We start from the raw sequence: 20,050 nt of genomic DNA, 5'->3' as shown, positions 1-20,050 counted from the left end.
TGTAGGTTCTGTAGAGGTCAGAAAAGATACCATGGGTGCAGCTCTGAAACTGGCTCCAGGCCTCTAATTCTAACCCTAATCCTAATCAGTTATGGTTTCTATTGCTGTGACGAGATGCTGTGACCATGGCAATTCATTTTTCCCCCTTTTTATTTATTACAATTTATTCACTTTGTATCCCAGATGTAGCCCCCTACCTTGTCCCCTCCCAATCCCATCTGCCTCCCTCATCTCCTCCCATTGCCCCTTCCCAAGTCCACTGATAGTGGAGGACCTCCTCCCCTTCCATCTGACCCTAGCCTATCGGGTCTCATCAGGACTGGCTGCAATGTCTTCCTGAAAAACATTTAATTGGGGCAGCTTACTGTTCAGAGGTTTAGTCCATTATCACTATGGTGGGAAGCATGGCACCATGAAGGCAGACATGTTGCTGGAAAGGTAGCTGAGAGTTCTATACCTGGATTCTCAGGTATGGAGAAGGAAGAGGTGGGCCTAGGTTGAGCTTCTGAAACCTCATAGCCCATCTCCAGTGACATACTTCCTCCAACAAAGCCACACCTCCCAATTGTGCCTCTCCCTATGGTTCTATGGGGGCCATTTTATTCAAGCCACTACACCTATTAAATTGAAGTAGCTAGGAAGAAGTCGTCTTGCAAGCTTTACTTTAAAAACATAGCCAAATCAGGCCTGATACAGCAGAGTATGCCTCTGTGGGGAGGCATGTGGGGAGTAAAGCCAGGCAGATTTCTGTAAAATTGATGCCAGCCTGGTCCACGTGGAGAGTTCTATGGTAGCCAGAGCTACTTGTGAGACTCTGTACTTTGAACACATTTTTCAGGGTTCAGAACAACTGACAGACCCAATAGAGTATCATTATTTGTGTGCTGATGTTTCTCTTACTTAGAGAAAGATTTTAGAAGATTCTTTGTTCATACATTTTATTTTATTCTTATTTTATATATTAGAGTAGGTTGCTGATTAGTCACTTTTTAAAAAGACATTTCTTTTTGTTTCTTATAGAGGAAAGCATTTAATTGGGGTTGGCTTACAGAATCAGAGGTTTAGTTTATTGTTGTCATGGTGGGAAGCATGGTGTTCAGGCATACATGGTGCTGAAGAAGGAGCCAAGAGTTCTACATCCTGATCTGCAGGCAGCAAAGAGAGAACTTTTTTTTGTTTGTTTGTTTGTTTTTGAGACAAGATTTCTCTACATAGTTCTTGAATTTACTCTGTGGACCAGACTCGCTGCGAATGCAGAAATCCACCGGCCTTTGCCTCCAGAGTGCCGGGGCTAACGGTGTGCACTACCACCACTGGCAAAGGACTTATTTCTTATTGGTGTTTGTCTGGAAATAGTGGCAGAAACTGTTGACCCTGCGGTGTTCTCTTCTTACTCCCTGCAACTTCTCTAAACAGTGAGTCACTAGAGGATGAGACTGTACCTTCATTGCTCCTACCCAACACCCGACCTGGTCCTTGACACTTTCCAAGTGCTCTGTAAGTGACCTGCTGGTGTGAAAGATTTCAGAGAAAACACTATCACTCTCAGCATTGAAAATAAAGATGCTCAGGAAAGGTGTATCTAAGGGAAGTTGTTTTGTTTTGTTTTTTTTTTTTTTTCGAGTAAGTGCAGGATATTGTCTTTAACTGTACAACTGCTATTTGCATTTTTCAGTCATGGAAGTGAGAATAAAAGAGACCCAAAAGAAAGTTAAAATTTCATCGTGTTCAAACTTTACTTGAGTATTTTTATATCCTTGTCGTTTTGCATGCAGGTATTTGAGGAAGGCAAGGTGAGTATTTAATCACAGTGGTATGTAGGGACCATCTTATACCTGTTTTCAAGAGCCAGTGACATATCACAGAGCTCATCCCTCATCTGCATCTTTTGACCTTGGATAAGTGTTTGATATCAGTCAAAGGTATTTACACTAGAGAAAGTGGTAAATACTGGAAGTGAGCACAGGAAGATGACTGCTATGTATTTAACAACATATTCGTGCAACACAGAAGGGCAATGAACCATGTAATCATTTTGGTCCTGGGAACTGATTCAGTTGCTTGTACGAGGCATTAACATTTATTACTCTGAAGTTGAACAGTGCATCTTTCAGAGCTGCCAACAAGAGAAAAAAAATGCCTATAATCCACTCTTAGATTTACTGCTCGGATTGTGGGCTACAGAATGCTTTATTCAAGAATTATTAGCGTCACTGTGTGCCAGGCATTGTGGTGCATTCTGGGATGCAAAGATGGGTGGAAGAAAACTCCTGACTGCACAAATTCCTTCCAAGCCATCACTACCAGTTCCTTTATTTTCCATGCAGTTGCAACAAACTATTTTATTCATAAAGATGGGGAAGCAAAAAGATGGGAGGGGAGAGGGACAGAATCTTTTCTAGCATATTCTATCAAGTGTAGACTTGCATGACAAGAGAAAGCATTCTCTTCTCTAAGATTTTTGCTTCAGCTCACATTGTTATATTGACTCAGCTGTGTATTATAGAAGGCCTTTGGGCAAGAAACATCAGATACATATTTCTTTAAGTCTCTCATTCAGGAAAAAAAAAGCCTCAGCAGAAGAGTTAAGTTAATGGGGGATTATCTTGTGTGTTTATCCTGAATTTTATGCTTGTTTTAATAATCCTTAGAAGAGTGTTTAAGCAACTTAGTGAATTCACCCAGATCTTATTTAACTTCTCTGGAAACTACCTGGAAGTGAGCGGTATTCTTTATCTTAAGCCTCCTATTAAAGTGTCTATTAAAGCTTTGTTGCTTAGTATGTGTAGAGTGAAAGATGTGTAATTGCCCAGCCAGGCATATAAGAAATCATCTGTGCTGCTCCACGTCATCTCTCTAACACGCGTCTAAAGTTCCTCTTTTAATATCTTCAGATGACATTACAGGGATTTCTAAAGAAATTCTCCTTGTTTGCTGACTCTTGGAGAAGAAAATTTTCCCTTTACATCCAAGAAACTTAGTCATGTACCTCTCTCCTTTTCTATTTCCAAGTTCCTTTGCTCTCTGCAGTGGTACCCTCTGATTATCAGTGTGATGTCCTGGAACCACAGCAACACCCTTGCTAGTCGCGTATCCTTCTGACAGGTTCACTGACCCTGCATGGGTAAAGCAGCAATGGTTGTGTAAAGAAACAACAGAGGTTGAATGAGGACTGAGTGAATGCACCTCGAACCCCCGAGTGCTCGGGGTAGAGTAAACATACTCCATCAAGCATCTCCAGCCACTGCCTTTTGCCCTCCTCTGCTTGACCTGCAGTGATGGAAACCAATAGGGGCTATGGAAGCCACAGAACTTCCTTATTTGGTCTGTCAAAATTTGCAGAGATCACTGGGCAGTAAACTGTGTTTCAGTCCATTAAAAGTATCTTCATGCAGATTTCCCTCTAGTCTAGTGCTGAATAAAATAATTATGTGCGTGACATTTTCATGATACCAGTATTTCTTAATTTTATTTTATTTTTTGAGGTGCAGCATCTCCCACTGTAGCTCAGGCTAGCCAGGAACTCACTTTATAGTCCAAGCTGGCCTTGAGCTCATGGCAGTCCTTCTACCTTCTGACAGATGAGATTATAAGCACATTTTTGAATGTAAATAAACTTATTTTGCAGAAGTTTAAACCTGAAGATTGATATTTTATGGTACTGGTTTAGTTATACTTGATTCTGCAATGTTGTGCAATACAGAAGTTATATCAAAGTTATTTTCCTGTCTGGGTGTGCTGAGCAAAATCACCACCTAATTTCTTAGGAAATAACTCACATGAAACATTCCCTTTTTCTTTCTTTCTTTCTTTCTTTCTTTCTTTCTTTCTTTCTTTCTTTCTTTCTTTCTTTCTTTCTTTCTTCTTTTAAGATGGGTCTCACCATATAGTACTGTTTGGTCTAGATTTCACTATGCAGACCATAGTGTCTTGTCATTGGTCTTGGCTTCACAGAGATCTACCTGCCTTTGTCTCCAAAGTACTGGGATTAAATGTGTGTCATCACACTCTGACACATGCTTCTGTAATTAAAAAAATTCAAATAAATAAATACTGTGCATCCAGTATATTCTACCAAATCCTACTACGCTGCCTTTTCTTTCCCCTTCTCCTGTTCTTCCCTTGGTTTGTACTTTCATGTGTTTATAAACAGGATTTTATATATGTACCTAAAATCTAGGACAATAAATGAGAAAAAAATACATTATGTGCCTTTCAGAGACTGGCTTAATTAATAAGATTATTTCTATTTACATCTGTTTTCCTGTAAATGACATAACTTCATCCCTCACTGTGGCTGAAAAAATATTCTGTTTTGTACATACATCACATTTCCTTCATCTGCTTCAGTGTCACCGGACACACAACTGTCAGGTAGAGGATGCTTTGACTTCGGGAAAGACCAAGTTAACATTTCTGCAGTTGCTCCTCCTAAGGAGCCATTGGCATCACCATCCTTCCTGTTTTCCTCAATGGCAGGGGTTAAAAATGCCGACCTGAATGAGCTGCAGGAGATTGCCTCTGAGCCAGACAGCACTCACGTGTACAATGTTGCTGAGTTTGACCTGATGCACACTGTGGTGGAGAGCCTGACCAGGACTGTGTGCTCCAGGGTGGAAGAGCAAGACAAGGAGATTAAAGGTAAGAGAGGGCAGAGAGAGCCAAGGGACAGGATGTGGGCATCTCAACATGCACAGGTGTGGTACGGTCTTCACACATGTATCTGTCACTGTGGACACTGAGCCATAAATGAGAGACAACAAGCCCATGAGTTCCTCATGTTCACAGGTCTTTCACTATGCATGTAAGTCAATCATGGTGGGCACAGGTCTGCGACAGACTATAAACAATCCTATTTTTTTCAAGTTGACTTTCTTACACTCCATTGACACCTTTGTGAGGGTAAGGGACACTTGCTTTGACCAATAGGGGATTTTTAGTGTATTGTTAAAGTTTGGACCATTCCATTTTTCAAGTCAAATGCTTAATTTCGAGATAATTGTGCAGTCACATAAGTTGTAAGAAACAGTACAGAAAGAGCTAGTGTTTTCTTTTCCGGCTTTAACCTAACAGCAGCACCTTGCAGAGCCAGCATGGTCTGAGCAGCGCTAGACTTGGCATGAAAAACATTTCCATCACAGAAATGCCCCTGCTGCTGTTAGTGTTCTCCCTTACATCCCCTTGTCACCCTCCTGCTGAACCTCACAGCCACTAGAGTTCTCTTGGTTTATATACATGCCTTTCATTTCAAAACAATTATACAAATGGAACTATCCAGTATCCAGCCTTTGGGGATTGGATTTTTCATGCTGAATAATTCCCTAGAGATTTATCCACATTATAAGTAGATCAATAGTGCTTTTGTTTCTTTGGTATGGCTGTGGCACTGTTTAAGCATTTACGTGTTCTGGATTCTTTCCAGTTTGAGGATGCTATGATAAAGCTGCTGTGAATAATTGTTTATTGACTTTTGTGTAAATGTAGGTTTTAATTTCTCTGGAATAATGCCCAGGAATGCAATGACTGAACTGTATCTTGGGTCCATGTTTAACTTAATTTAGTTTTCATTAAGAAACCTACAGACTATCTCCAGAGTCTAGAATTTTATGTTCCAAGTGGCAACACATGAGTGATCCCATTACCATGCGTTGACAGCAATATTGATTTTGTTTCTGCTTTTGTTTTAATTTCAGCCATTCTGAAAGCTTTATAGTCATACAACACTGTGGATTTTGATTTTCATTTCCCTCCGGGCTTTTCATTGACTTGTTTTTTTCTTCTCTTTGTCACTCTGTGGTGAAACACCTCTATAGGCACATTTATAATGAAGACATGATTTTGATCTATTTCATAAATGTTGTAGAATTTGTATAATTTGTGTAGAGTTCTTCACACTCTATTAGTATTCTTTCGATGTCTATAGAGTCAACAGCAGTGGTTCTCAACCTGGTTTCACAGGAGTCTCCTAAATAGCATCAGAAAACACAGATGTTTATATTATTATTCATTACAGAGGCAAAATTACAGTTTTGAGGTAACAATAAAAATATTAAAGGATTTCAGCATTAGGAAGAGTACCATTGGTCTATGGCTTCAGTTTCCTTCCTGAAACTGGTTAGTGACATGTAGAAAATTCTCTTAGCTTGCCATTTTTCTTTACCATAACCGTGTGTCATAAATTGTGTAATTACCCATTTCTCTACATATGAGAGAATCATACTAGAAATTTTATAATTCCTGTTTCAAACACCAAACATAGTTTTCTGGACAGTGTCTGCTATAACTCAGGCTGTGTGTGAAGTTGCTCTATAGCTGAGGATGACCTTGAACTTCTGGCCCTCCTGCTCCTACTTCGCTAATGCTGGGATTACAGGTGTGTGCCACCATGCCCAGTTTCTGTGGTTCTGGAGATTAGAACCAGGGCTTCCTTTGTGATAGACAAATACTCTGTCAGCTGAGCTGTATTTCCAGATCATAGTAAACATCACCGAGAAAGCCTGAGACAATAAATTTTATTGTTTCCTTTATTTTACGTTTTCTGTCATTTTTTTCTTTGTAATAACCTGGAGTCCTTTCTAATTAATTTTTTTTTCTAGTGAAAGCACCGTACCATTTAGCCCTCTAAAAAGATAGTCTGCTAGTGTCAAAAATCTCTCTCTCTTTTTTTTTTTCTGAGCTATGTCTTGGTTTTCCCTACATTGCTGACATGTCTTTGCTGGCTGTTGAGGTCTCGCTAAACAATCTTATTTCTGAACATTCAAACAGAGTTGTATTGCTTCTTCTTCAGAGTCTATGAATTGTTTTCTGCGGGTAAGGGACACTTCTCTCACTGTTTTTGAAGATTTTTTTTTCCTCTTTACTGTTCAGAAGTTTGAGTGTGGTTGGCTTAGTGTGAATTCTTATGGATCTATCTTCAACAGAGTGAAATTTTGTTTCATCAAGTACTGTTTGAGTCCTAACTTCTTTTTCTTTTTCTTTTAAAATTTATTCTTTATTAATTACACTTTATTCACTTTTATACCCTGTGGTTCCCTCCCTCCTCCTGTCCCAATCCCTCCCTTCCTCCACCCTCTGCATGCATGTCCCTCCCCAACTTCACTGATAGGGGAGGTCTTCTTTTCCTTCCTTCTGATCCTAGTCAATTAGGTCTCATCAGGAGTGGCTGCAGTGTCTTCTTCTGTGGCCTGGTAATGCTGCTTCCCCCTCAGGGGGAGGCAATTAAAGAGCAGGTCAATCAATTCATTTCAGAGACAGTCCCTGTTCCTGTTACAATGGAACCCACTTGGATACTGAACTGCCATGGGCTACATCTGTTCAGGTGTCTTAGGTTATTTCCATGCATAGTCCTTGGTTGGAGTATCATTCTCAGGAAAGACCCCTGTGTGCAGATTTTTTGGTTCTGTTGCTCTACTTGTGTAGTTCCTGTCCTCTCCAGATCTTACTGTTTCCCATTTCTTTCCTAAGATTCCCTACACTCGGCCCAAAGGTTGCCCATAAGTCTCAGCATCTGCATTGATAGTCTGCAGGGCAGAGCCTTTCAGAGGTCCTCTGTGTCAGGCTCCTGACTTGTTCCCTCTTTTCTCCTTCTTTTGATGTCCATCTTCTTTGCCTTTCTGGGTAGGCATTGAGCATTTTAGCCAGAGTCCTCCATCTTGATTAGTTTCTTTAGATGTACAGATTTTAGTAGGTTTATCCTATATTATATGTCTATATGAGTAAGTATATATCATGTGTGTCTTTCTGCTTCTGGGATAGCTCACTCGGGATGATCTTTTCCAGATTTACAGATCATTTACCTGCAAATTTCATGATTTCCTTGTTTTTTTATTGCTGAGTAATATTCCATTGTGTAGATGTACCACAATTTCTGTATCCATTCCTCCACCGAGGGGCATCTGAGCTGTTTCCAGCTTCTGGCCATTACAAATAAGGCCGCTACAAATACAGTTGAGCAAATGTCCTTATTGTGTACTTGAACCTCTTTTGGGTATATGCCTAGGAGTGGTATAGCTGGAATGAGGATGCCATTCCTATTTATATTCCTATAAACTATCCCTAGTTTTCTGAGGAAGTGCCAGATTGCTTTCCAGAGTGGTTGTACAAGTTTACATTCCCACCAGCAGTGGAGGAGGGTTCCCCATTCTCCACAACCTCTCCAGCATGTGTTGTCACTTGAGTTTTTGATCTTATCCATTCTGATGGGTGTAAGGTGAAATCTTAGGGTCGTTTTGATTTGCATTTCCCTTATAACTAAGGACGTTGAACATTTCTTTAAGTGATTCTCTGCCATTTGATATTCCTCTATTGAAAATTCTCTTTTTAGCTCTGTTCCCCATTTTTTAATTGGATTACTTGATTTGTTGCTGTTTAACTTCTTGAGTTCTTTATATATACTAGATATTAGTCCTCTGTCAGATATAGGGTTGGTGAAGATCCTTTCCCAATCTGTAGGCAGTCGTTTTGTTCTGACGACAGTGTCTTTTGCTCTACAAAACTTTTCAGTTTCATGAGGTCCCATTTATTGATTGTTACTCTTAGAGCCTGTGCTGTTGGTGTTCTGTTCAGGAAATTGTCTCCTGTGCTAATGATTTCAAGGCTCTTCCCCACTTTTTCTTCTAAGCAGTTTAGTATGTCTTGTTTTATATTAAGGTCTTTGATCCACTTGGACTTTAGTTTTGTGCAGCGTGATAAGTATGAATCTATTTGCATTTTTCTACATGTAGCTATCCAGTTAGACCAGCACCATTTGTTGAAGATGCTGCCTTTTTTCGATTGAATGGTTTTGGCATCTTTGTCAAAAATCAGGTGTCCATAAGTGTGTGGATTTATGTCAGTGTCTTCTATTCGATTCCATTGATCCACCATTCTGTTTCTATGCCATTACCATGCAGTGTTTAGTATTGTTGCTCTATAGTACAACTTGAGATCAGGGATGGAGATACCTCCTGAAGATCTTTTACTATAGAGAATTGTTTTAGCAATTCTGGGTTTCTTGTTGTTCCATATGAAGGTGAGAATTTTTCTTTCAAGGTCTGTAAAGAATTGTGTTGGTAATTTGTTGGTAATTTGATTGAATCTGTAGATTGCTTTTGGTAAGATGGCCATTTTTACTATGTTAATCCTGCCAAGCCATGAGCATGGGAGATCTTTTCATCTTCTCATATCTTCTTCTAATTCTTTCTTCAGAGACTGGAAATTTTTTTCATACAAGTCTTTGACTTGCTTGGTTAGGTTCACACCAAGGTACTTTATATCTTTTTGTGGCTATTGTGAAGGGTGTTGTTTCTCTAATTTCTTTCTCAGCCCTTTTGTCTTTTGTATACAGGAGGGCTACTGATTTTTTTTAGTTAATTTTGTATCCAGCCACTTTGTTGAAGGTGTTAATCAGCTGTAGGAGCTCCCTGGTAGAATTTTTGGGGTCACTCAGGTATACTATCATGTCATCTGCAAATAGAGATACTTTGACTTCTTCCTTTCCAATTTGTATCTCCTTGATCTCCTTCAATTGTCTTATTGCTCTAGCAAGGACTTCAAGAACAATGTTGAAGAGATATGGAGAGAGTGGGCAGCCTTGCCTTGTCCCTGATTTCAGTGGGATTGATTTAAGTTTCTCTCCATTGTGTTTGATATTGGCTATAGGGTTGCTGTATATTGCCTTTACTATGTTCAGGTATGTGCCTTGTATCCCTGATCTCTCCAAGACTTTAAACATGAATGGGTGTTGGATTTTGTAAAATGCCTTTTCAGCATCTAAGGAGATGATCATGTGGTTTTTTTCCTTCAGTTTGTTTATGTGGTGGATCACATTTGATGGATTTCCATATATTGTACCAGCCCTGCATGCCTGGGATGAAGCCTACTTGGTCATAGTGGATGATATCTTTCATGTGTTCTTGGATTCAGTTTGCAAGTATTTTGTTGAGTATTTTTGCATCAATGTTCATGAGGGAGATTGGCCTGAAATTCTGTTTCTTTGTTGGGTCTTTGTGAGGTTTAGGAACCAAGGTGACTGTGGCTTCATAGAATGAGTTTGGTAGTGTTCCTTCTGTTTCTATTTTGTGGAATAGTTTGAAGAGTATTGGTGTTAGCTCTTCTTTGAAGGTCTGGTAGAATTCTGTGCTGAAACCATCTGGCCCTGGGCTTTTTTTAGATGGGAGACTTTTGATGACAGCTTATATTTCCTTAGGGGATATAAAACTATTTAATTGATTTACCTGGTCTTGACTCAGCTTTGGCATGTGGAATCAGTTCAGAAAATTTTCCATTTCATTTAGATTTTCAAATTTTGTGGCATATAGGCTTTTAAGGTAAGTCCTAATGATTGTTTGGATTTCCTCAGTGTCTGTGGTTATATCCCCCTTTTCGTTTTTGATTTTGTTGATTTGGATAGCATCTCTCTGCCTTTTAGTTAGTTTGGCTCAGGGTTTGTCTATCTTGTTGATTTTCTCAAAGAACTAGCTCTTGGTTTCATTGATTCTTTGAATTATTTCATTTGTTTCTAATTGATTGATTTCAGCCCTGAGTTTGATTATTTCCAACCGTCTACTCCTCCTTGGTGTGTATGCTTCTTTTTTTTCTAAGGCTTTTAAGTGAGCCATTAAGTTGCTTGCATGAGATGTTTCGAATTTCTTCTTGAAGGCACTTAGTGCTATGAACTTTCCTCTTACTACTGCTTTCAATGTGTCCCACAAGTTTGAGTATGTTGTGCTTTCATTTTCATTGAATTCTAGGAAGTCTTTAATTTCTTTCTTTATTTCTTCTCTGACCCAGCTGTCATTTAGTAGCAAGTTGTTCAGTTTCCATGTGTGTGTAGGCCTTTTGCTATATTTGTCATTGAGGATCAGCTTTAGTCCATGGTGATCAGATAGGATACAAGGGATTATTTCAATCTTCTTGTATCTGTTGAGTTTTGCTTTGTGACCAACTATATGGTCTATTTTGGAGAAGGTTCCATGAGGTGCTGAGAAGAAGGTAAATTCTTTTGTGGGTGAAAGGTTCTGTAGATGTCTGTGGGGTCCATTTGATTCATGACCTCTGTTAGAGTAATTGTTTCTTTTTTTAATTTCTGTTTGGTTGACCTGTCCTTTGTTGAGAGTGGGGTGTTGAAGTCTCCCATTATTAATGTGTGGGGATCTATGTGTGGTTTAAGTTTTATTCAAGTTTCTTTTACAAATGTGGGTGCCCTTGCATTTGGGGCATAGATGTTCAGGATTGTGATATCTTCCTGGTGGATTTTTCCCTTGATTAGTATGAAGTGTCCTTCTCTATCTCTTTTGATTAATTTTGGTTGAAAATCTATTTTATCAGATATTAGAATGGCTACTCCTGCTTGCTTCTTGTGTCCATTTGCTTGGAAAGCTGTCTTCCAGCCCTTTACTCTCAGGTAATGTCTATCTTTGTGATTTAGGTGTGTTTCTTGTATGCAACAGATTGTTGGGTCTTGTTTACACATCCATTCTGTTAGTTTGTGTCTTTTTATTGGAGAATTGTGTCTACTGATGTTGAGGGAGATTAAGGACCAGTGGCTATTAGATCCTTTGATATTGATGTTGGCTGTGGTAGTGTGTTTGGCTACTTTTTGTTTTGCTGTAGTGAGGTTATTTATTTCCTGTGTTTCCTTGAAAGTAGTTAGTTTTCTTGGGTTGTATTTTTCCTTCTAGTGTCTTCTGTAATGCTGGGTTTGTGTGTAGGTATTGTTGAAATTTGTTTTTGTTGTTGAATATCTTGTTTTCTCCGTCTATGAGGACTGAGAGTTTTGCTGGGTATAGTGGCATGGACTGACATCTGTGTTCTCTTAGGGTCTGCATGATATCTGTCCAGGCCCTTCTGGCTTTCATAGTTTCTGTTGAGAAGTCAGGTGTGATTGTAATGGGTTTGCCATCATATGTTGCTTGGCCTTTTTCCCTGGCAGCTTTTAGTATTTTTTTCTTTGTTCTGTATACTTACTATTTTGATTATTATGTGGAGCGAGGATTTTCTTTTCTGGTCTAATTTATTGGGTGTTCTGTAGGCCTCTTCTATTCTTATAGGCCTCCCCTTTAAGTTGGGGAAATTTTCTTCAATGATTTTGTTGAAAATATTTTCTGGGCCTTGGAGGAGGGAATCTTCTTTTTCCTCTATTTCTATTATTCTTAGGTTTTCTCTTTTTATGTTGTCTTGGATTTCTTGGATGGTTTGTGTCAGGAATTTTTTAGATTTATTATTTTCTTTGACAGATACATCGATTTCTTCCATTGTATCTTCCACACCTGAGATTCTTTCTTCCATCTCTTGTAGTCTATTGGTTATGCTGATGTTGTGGTGCCCACAGTTCAGTCTGGGACAGTGATCAGAGCCCATTGGCATGTGGCTCTGGGCTGGCGACCAAGTGCCTGATGGAACTGGGATCTTTTCCTTGGTTTAGCTGGGTGAGTTGTAGCTGATTGAATCCCCCACCGTGGGGTATCCTCTCACCTGGTAAACACAATCACTTCTGTTTTAGGGCCTCGAGTTCTGACTATTGGTCACTGTGCCGATCCTGCTGTGCTGCTCGTCAGAACGAGAGTTGTCCCGGCACCGCCATCTTGCCGAATCACCCTAACTTCTTTTTCATCCCCTTTTAAGATTTTGATGCTACAAATTAAAGATATATTGTTGTATTCCCACATGTGTTTGAGTTCTATCATTATTAGCTCTTTAAAAAAAGATCAGAGAAAGGTTGTGTAGCACAAACTGGCTTTGAACTAACTGTAGTCCAGTTTGGCCTTGAGTTCACCGTGTAACTGGGATTCAAGGACCTTGAATCCCTTGGTCTGCCTGTGTCTGACTTCCAGGTGCTGAGCATGTAGGCACACCCAGCTCTGTCTCTCTTTGAGTTTGATTGTTCTCTCTTGCTCAGATCAGGCCATTTCTAGCAAAAAAGCTTGTTGATTCTTCCCTCTGTGCACATCACTGCTGTTAACCCTTCATTAATTTTACTAATGTTTTCTTTTTGTTTGTTTGTTCTCTGGGAGTTTTATGTTGTCATTGGCTTCAACTGTGTTTTTCATTGTCCTTTTGCACTAAAGCATTCCACAATGGCAGCCCTTTCTGGTTTAAGTGTCTCTTCTGATGCCACCCTGGCAAGCGTGGAGAGTAATACTTCATTGCTGCAAGTTTGGGTTAGAAGTCTGGGTTGCTTATTTTGTCTACTTTGGTTTCTCAGGAGAAAATGGCTACTCACTAGCTTGCGATTACTATTCACCTTATTAGAGAAACAGGAGTCCCTCATTTCTGTTCCCCAGGTGGCTTCTACTGACACTTCTGTGGGAGTTCTTTCATGTTGTAAGGAAGTTGTCTCCCAAGAGAAGGAGCAGAGGTTATCATGACTAGCAGGCAGGGTTGGAAGTTCGGCAGGCCTTCTCTGTCATCAACATTGCTGTCACAGATAGGGATGGAGTAGGATGGGTTCTCTTACTTTCCATCTCACCCTGGCTTGGATGGAGGGATGGGACTGGATGTTCTGACATACTACGGAAACCAAAACAGGATGGAATTTGGGGGCCTTGTTTAACCTTTGCTGTGATGAGTTATGGTATCAGAGATGTGGAGTAAGGTTTTTTGTTTTGTTTTCTTTTGTTTTAGTATGTGCCTGGAGTCACTGTCTGAAAGTGTTCTGTCTTTGTATGCTAGCTTTTTCCTGGCCTTTGGTTAGAGAGAACAGTCTTTGTTAGAACAGCTTTTGTCTGACTACATTGATGTTTCTATGTTGCCTAATGCCTTTGCCTTCCAGTTAGAGGCATTTGAGTTACGAAGAGGCAGGAAAATTACTTTTGTGATGTTTCTTAGGTCCTGCAGTGCCTCTCACCTCTCACTTCAGCGTCTTCTCATGCTTGTCCTGTACATGATATTCAGAATTTTTAGTTGTACTTAGAGGAGGGTAGAGAAGAGTACACATACTTTCTCTTCTTGGTAAAATTCATCATTGTCATTCAATCCTTGCCCCTTGCTTTATTGTTAGTCTGTAGCATACACCTGGTTCATAGGGTCTGGAAAGAGGGGCAGTATCAGGATCTTATTTTAGGAGTTTAGTTTTATTTCTTGTATCTGTTGTATCTAGGAGAGTTTCATTATTATGTTTGGCTCATTTCCTTCTCTCTTCTGTCATTCTATTTTCCAGATCTCTTGAGGCTGGGTGTGGCATCCAAACTCTAGGATTGTGAACAAATATTTCTGACCTTTAGAATAAGGCTATTTTAGATCTGAGCTTTTCCCACATTGCTTTGTCTACACACAGACAGACAGACAGACAGACACAAATCTGTACATCTACTTGATAAGAAAACATGTACTATTTAAAGTGTTCAAAGCAATTTGGAATAGTTTTCCCATTTGTGTAGTTATTAAAGTTCTTTTGGGTTCCCTAGAAGTTTGAGAAATCCTAGAGATCAATCTCTTTATTCTCATTTTTTAATGTTGTGTTCCCTTCCTCTCTACTGAGATTTTAAATGCCCCCAATATTTATAGAACCATTTCACAAGCACATGGCATGGACATGTATGTACAGAGTGGGTATTTAGTATGTGTCAGTTTCTTTTCCAACTTTTTTTGTATATATAATTATTTTTCTTCACAATTTATTCATTATATGTCCTGATTGAAGCCCCGTCCCTCAACTTCTCCCAGTCCCACCCTACCTTCCTCTTTCCCTATCCCCTTCCAGCTAGTCCACTGAAAGGGGGAGTTCTCCACTATTGCCATCTGCCCATAGCTTCTTAAGACTCATCAGGACTGCCTGGATCCTCTTCCTCCATGGCCTGGCAAGGCTTCATCACCAGGGCGAGTGATCAAAAACAGTTAACTGAGTTCATGCTAGAGGCAGCCCTTGTTCAACTCAGTGGGAGATCCACATGGAGACTGAGCTGCCAATTGGCCACATCTGAGGAGGGGGTCTAGGTTCTCTCCATGCATGATCCTCTGTTGGTGTATCAGTCTGTACAGGACACCCTGAGCTCAGAACTTTTAGTTTTGTTGGTCTCCTTGTGGGACTCCTGACCCCTTTATGTCCCTCTATTCCCACCTTTCTCTTCCTCCAAACATATTTCCCACAAAAAAAAAAAAAACAAAACAAGGAAATTATGAAATTTGCAGGCAAATTGATGGGACTAGAAGAGATCATCTTGAGTGAGGTAATCCAGAAAAAGAAAAACAGGCTTGGTATACATTCACTTATATGCAGATATTAGCTATATAATATAGGATGGCTATCTACCGACCTAAAGAAGCTAAACACTAAGGAGTACCCTAGGGAGGATGCTTGAATCTCATTCAGAATGGCACCAAGAAGATAGACACCAGAAGCAGTGGAAGAGAGGAAACAGTATGGCAGCCTACTATACAGGATCCTCTGAAAAATTAACCCAACAGGGGATTGAAGCAGATGCTGAGACTCAGGGCCAAGCTTCAGGCAGAGCATAGGGAGTCTCTTCCGACTTTTATGCTTAGCTAGCGATCACTTGCTAACTGGACACACTCAGTGTAGTCGGCACGCCCTCTGATGCAGAAACGTTTTTGCAAGAAGCCAGATGCACTCTCACCTCTAGAGCTGCTACTTGTTAGACCTGGTGTTCTCATCACCTTTATTGTGTCTTCCTGTCTCCACCGGTAGAACACAGGCAGGAGCAGTCACTGCTGAGAACTAAATGACACCCTTAGAGAATCAGGAGAGTATCTTTGGTTGTGTGCACATTCACTCAAATGATGGTTCTGGTTGTTTGTTAACAGTCCTTGTCAGGGAGTTTCTGAGGAAGAAGGACTGTGTTTTATTTCAGTTTGGATCCTAAGAATCTACCTCAGTGAATGGTTTCTAATGGACACTACAGTTTTGAATGAACAAATTAGCACAGGAATTAATAACGGAACCAACTTACCCACAGAGGAGACATTTGGGGCCCCATTGCATCAGCAATTGCTCCTGACTAGCGGCTTTTCTCAGGTTTATTAGAATAACTTGGGAAAGCAGATCTATTTGATGTATTTCTTTCCTTTAGCCTCAGCCCTCGCCACCATTGGGCCACCTACAGAGCTGACTACTTCTGAAGTCACCGCCAGGAGCTTTACGGTTAACTGGACTCACTCCCCAGGAAAAGTGGAAAAATACAGAGTGGTGTATTATCCCACCAGAGGTGGAAAGCCAGAGGAGGTAACATGACAGTCTTTTCAAACTTCTCCATCCCTGAAGTTTTAATGGTGGGAATGAAGCAGGGTGTATGTGTAGGACATTCTTCTGCTTAATATTGTGAGTAGTTTGAAATAGGTTTCTACATGTCTGCGTTGTCCCTCTGTCTCTCCAAGTGTGGTGTCCGCACCTTCTCTCATCCCATCATCGTCATCCTAAGAACGGATCAAGTATGCACTTATAACCTAGTGTACTTTTCTTCTCCAAATTAGTTCTAAATTGACTAAGATTTCCATCCATCTTTTTCTCTTTGGGAGTGGCCAGGGGTTTCTGTCACAGTGAAGACTGTGTGTTCCAAATTATGTGGTAATATGAAGGGCTGGTCCTCTGGCCTTTGGAATTTCCTCAGCATTCACAGAGATCAGGGCACTGGGAAGCCATCGTGAAGCTGCCGTGGTCAGTTGCCGTTACAGGAGAGCAGCTATTGCCAATGGTTGGGCTCTTCCCCTTCCCTGCCTCGATGCAGTGATTCACTGAGTTAAGACATGATGAAATCTCCATTTCCTTTTGTTGTTCTAACCTCTGATTGACCTCAGAGGTTTCACAATGTTCTTCTCTACCAAGGCAGGATCAGTGGGTTTCTTTTTACTTTCAAGTGTTACAGAAATTGATCATGGAGTTTCAAATCATCTGCTTCAAAGAGAAAAATAAACCAAAATCCTTCCAGTGGTTCTATTTTTCTCATCACTAGCAAACCTTTAAAATGCTTCCCAAAGTTCCATGGGGGAATATTATATTTACTGTTATCATGCGGATATGACTAGGACAATAACTAGCTCTGGAATGACACATTAACATTATGTGTGAATTAAGAAATAACTTTGGATACATTCCATAAAAGTGCATTTATTTATGTACAAAGACAAGGAGAACTGACTGCTACAGCAGAAATGAAAACACAGCACAAATCATGAAATATTTAATGAGATGTTCTTGAGGGAATTTTTGACTTTTGTCTCAATTCCGATTGTGAGATATTTCATCCTTTCAAACTGTTCTTTTGACAGGTGGTGGTGGATGGAAGTGAGTCTTCCATAGTGTTGAAAAACTTGATGTCTTCAACTGAATACCAGATAGCAGTGTTTGCAGTGTCTGCCCACACGGCTAGTGAAGGCCTGCGGGGAACAGAAACCACATGTATGCATTTAATCCCCATCTATTTCCTAAGCTATGCTTCTGCGGCTTATTCCTAAAGTGGGCTGCTCAGGGAGGACAGACACCCTGGTTAAAAGTTACAGGAGGTAGCTGTCATGATGGGTGTGGGAGAGGTTGGTGCAGTTTTGCAGCTGTGTGTATGGAATAGATCTCTGGTGTGTTTTAGAGGGGGCAACAGTGATGGTGAAGGAGACAGACTCTTCATTCATTCATTCATTCATTCAACAAACATTTTTAACGTTTACTCTGAACCAAGAGCTGTGCCAAATTTGTTAGTCAGAATTGAGAAGTGCAGGACTTTTTTCTCCCAGGGGAGTATTGAGGGAATTACAACGCATTCCCCTCATTTATTCATCTCATCATAATTCAAAGAAACTTCTGAATACCGACAGTCCCTTCACGGAGCGTGATCACAGTTACACATATGCAAACTACATGCACACACACACATACATGCACACATACAGGTACCTACCTACTCAGATAATCATACAAGATAATCTTAAAATGATCATTATTAGTCATTTGAAAGTCTGTGCGCTTAGTACATGCTGGGCATTATACCAACCTGCATTTTATAGAACAATTACTATGTAAACAACACTAAAAAAAAATATTCCAGGGCCGTGGTGCTTTTCCTCAGTGCAGTGCTTGGCTTTTGTAATAATCTGTAAGGCCAGTGTTGATGTTTCTGTTTTGTAGAAATATGTTTCCTCTTTTTTAAAATTAGTTTTAGGTTATCACATGAAGTGATGGTTTCCATTGTGGGATTTTCATACATATGTATCCCATTTTGTCCTAAATCATCCACTTCCTGTGCTGACCTTCCCCATCCTTCCATCCCTGGCTGCTTCCCTTCCATACCCCCCAAGTAGTTTTCCTTTGCAGAAATAGTATAATGGCCATCCTTCCTCTCCTGGATGTTTCAGGATAGTACAAGCCGAGTCTGCAAAACAGGGACATTTGAATATGTTAGTGACATGAAGTGTTGTTGGGACTTCAAAAGAAACATGTGCATGTGCAGAGAGATTCAAGTGTAAGCAAGTGCTGACCTTGACAATGTGACTAGAGAGCCAGGTGTCATCATGTGTGAGGGATCTCATTATGCTTGGAAAGAACAAAGTGATGTTTTTCACCAATGTTGTTTAAACCTCAAACCTTGAACTAGAGGCTTTCTTTCTCCTTTCTCCTAACTCTTGAAATATGGCTGGCATCGGTTTGTTTTGTTTGCTTGTTATTGTTTGTTTGTTTTGAGAAAGGATGTCACTCAGTGGCCCAGGCTGATCTTGAATTTGGACTAATCCTCCTACCTTCTTCTGAGTGCTGGGATTATAAGCATGACCCAGAAGGCCTGGAGCGTAGTTTCTTTGTACTTCATTATTTCTAGAGGGCAGTTGTGAATGAATATGACAAACAGCTTCTTCTTGCAGTGGCCTTACCCATGGCTTCCTACCTCGAGCTGTACGACGTGACTGAGAACAGCATGCGGGTCAAGTGGGATGCGGTGCCTGGCGCCACAGGATATCTGATCCTTTATGCTCCTCTCACAGAAGGTCTGGCTGGAGATGAAAAAGAGGTAACTCCCGCCTACCAGTTACAGCCCAAGGACCTTTGCCTTTCAGATAAAATTTTTGTTGTAAAAGTTGACTGTGTAAAATTCAGAAAATTCAAATTGTCAAAATAAAAACATAGGTGGTAATCACACTACCTATATGTAACTTTTACAAAAAAAAAAAAGCAACAAAAACAAAACAAAACAAAAACTCAAAAAAAAAAAAACAGTCATGCATTAATTTACAATGCTGAGGATTACATTCAGGATCTCACATGTGCTAGGCAAGATGTACTACTGAGACACATCCCCAGCCCTGGTGACGACATTTCATTTACACAATCTTTTTTAGTGTGTTCTATTTGCTTTGATTTCCCTTCTTTTCTTTCTTTCTTTTTATTCTCCCTCCCTTCTCCCTTTCCTTACTTCCTTTATGGTTCTGGGAATCAAATCAAGGGCTTTACACATAGTAGGCAGGCAACTTACCTCTGAGCTCTACCCTTCCACACCCCCCCTTACTATATTTTTGAAAGACTGTATTATATTTTTAATTATGTAGATGTGTGTATATGGGTATGGACATGAGTGTGCAGATGCCTGAGGAGGTCAGAGGAGGGTGTCAGCTCCCCTGGAGCTGGAGTTAGAGCTGGATGTGAACCACCCCAGGTTGGTGCTGGGAACCACCCAGGTCTTCTGCAAGAACAGGAGGCTTGCTTAACCGCTGAGCCATCTCTCCAGGCTCCCTGCAGTGTATGTAATCTGCCAAGGGAAGACATTTTTCTTGCCTGCCATTTTAATTTCATCTATTGTGGATATCTTTTCATTCAATTAAGGAATATTTTGCACAGTAATTTTATACATAGAGTTTTAGTATTGGTTTGTACAGGCTGCATTTAATTAATTTCATGTTGTTGCACACAGAGATAACTTACTGGGTACATGGTTTTTAGTATTAATGTTCTTACCTTGTCTTCTTGTACGATCGCCCCATGGCTTCCTTAGAGTTGATTTCGAAAAGTGGTTTTGTTGTTTTAAACACTAGATATTATCAGATAGCTCTAGAGAAACTTTATATATTTTACCACATATAGTTCATAACTGACTATGTGGGATGCACTGAGTTAAACTTTGTCTTTATAATTTGAGAG

General features: G+C 40.2%; 1 protein-coding gene across 4 annotated transcripts in view; it reads left to right on the top strand.

Annotated features, from left to right (window-relative positions):
- Positions 1–20,050, top strand: part of Col14a1 (collagen type XIV alpha 1 chain) — a 216,034-nt gene that overhangs the window by 59,902 nt on the left and 136,082 nt on the right. For all 4 annotated transcript variants that reach the window (XM_021650061.2, XM_021650060.2, XM_060389409.1 and 1 more), the window contains exons 9-12: positions 4,480–4,641; positions 16,008–16,159; positions 17,203–17,332; positions 18,781–18,926. In XM_021650061.2, coding sequence (XP_021505736.1) covers positions 4,480–4,641; positions 16,008–16,159; positions 17,203–17,332; positions 18,781–18,926 — 590 coding nt within the window. The remainder of the gene's footprint in view (positions 1–4,479; positions 4,642–16,007; positions 16,160–17,202; positions 17,333–18,780; positions 18,927–20,050) is intronic.

This window comes from Meriones unguiculatus, chromosome 8, assembly GCF_030254825.1.
Source record: "Meriones unguiculatus strain TT.TT164.6M chromosome 8, Bangor_MerUng_6.1, whole genome shotgun sequence".
Taxonomy (NCBI): Eukaryota; Metazoa; Chordata; class Mammalia; order Rodentia; family Muridae; genus Meriones; species Meriones unguiculatus.
The sequence above is the reverse complement of the archived record's forward strand: the minus strand, read 5'-3'. Positions and strand labels throughout refer to the sequence as shown.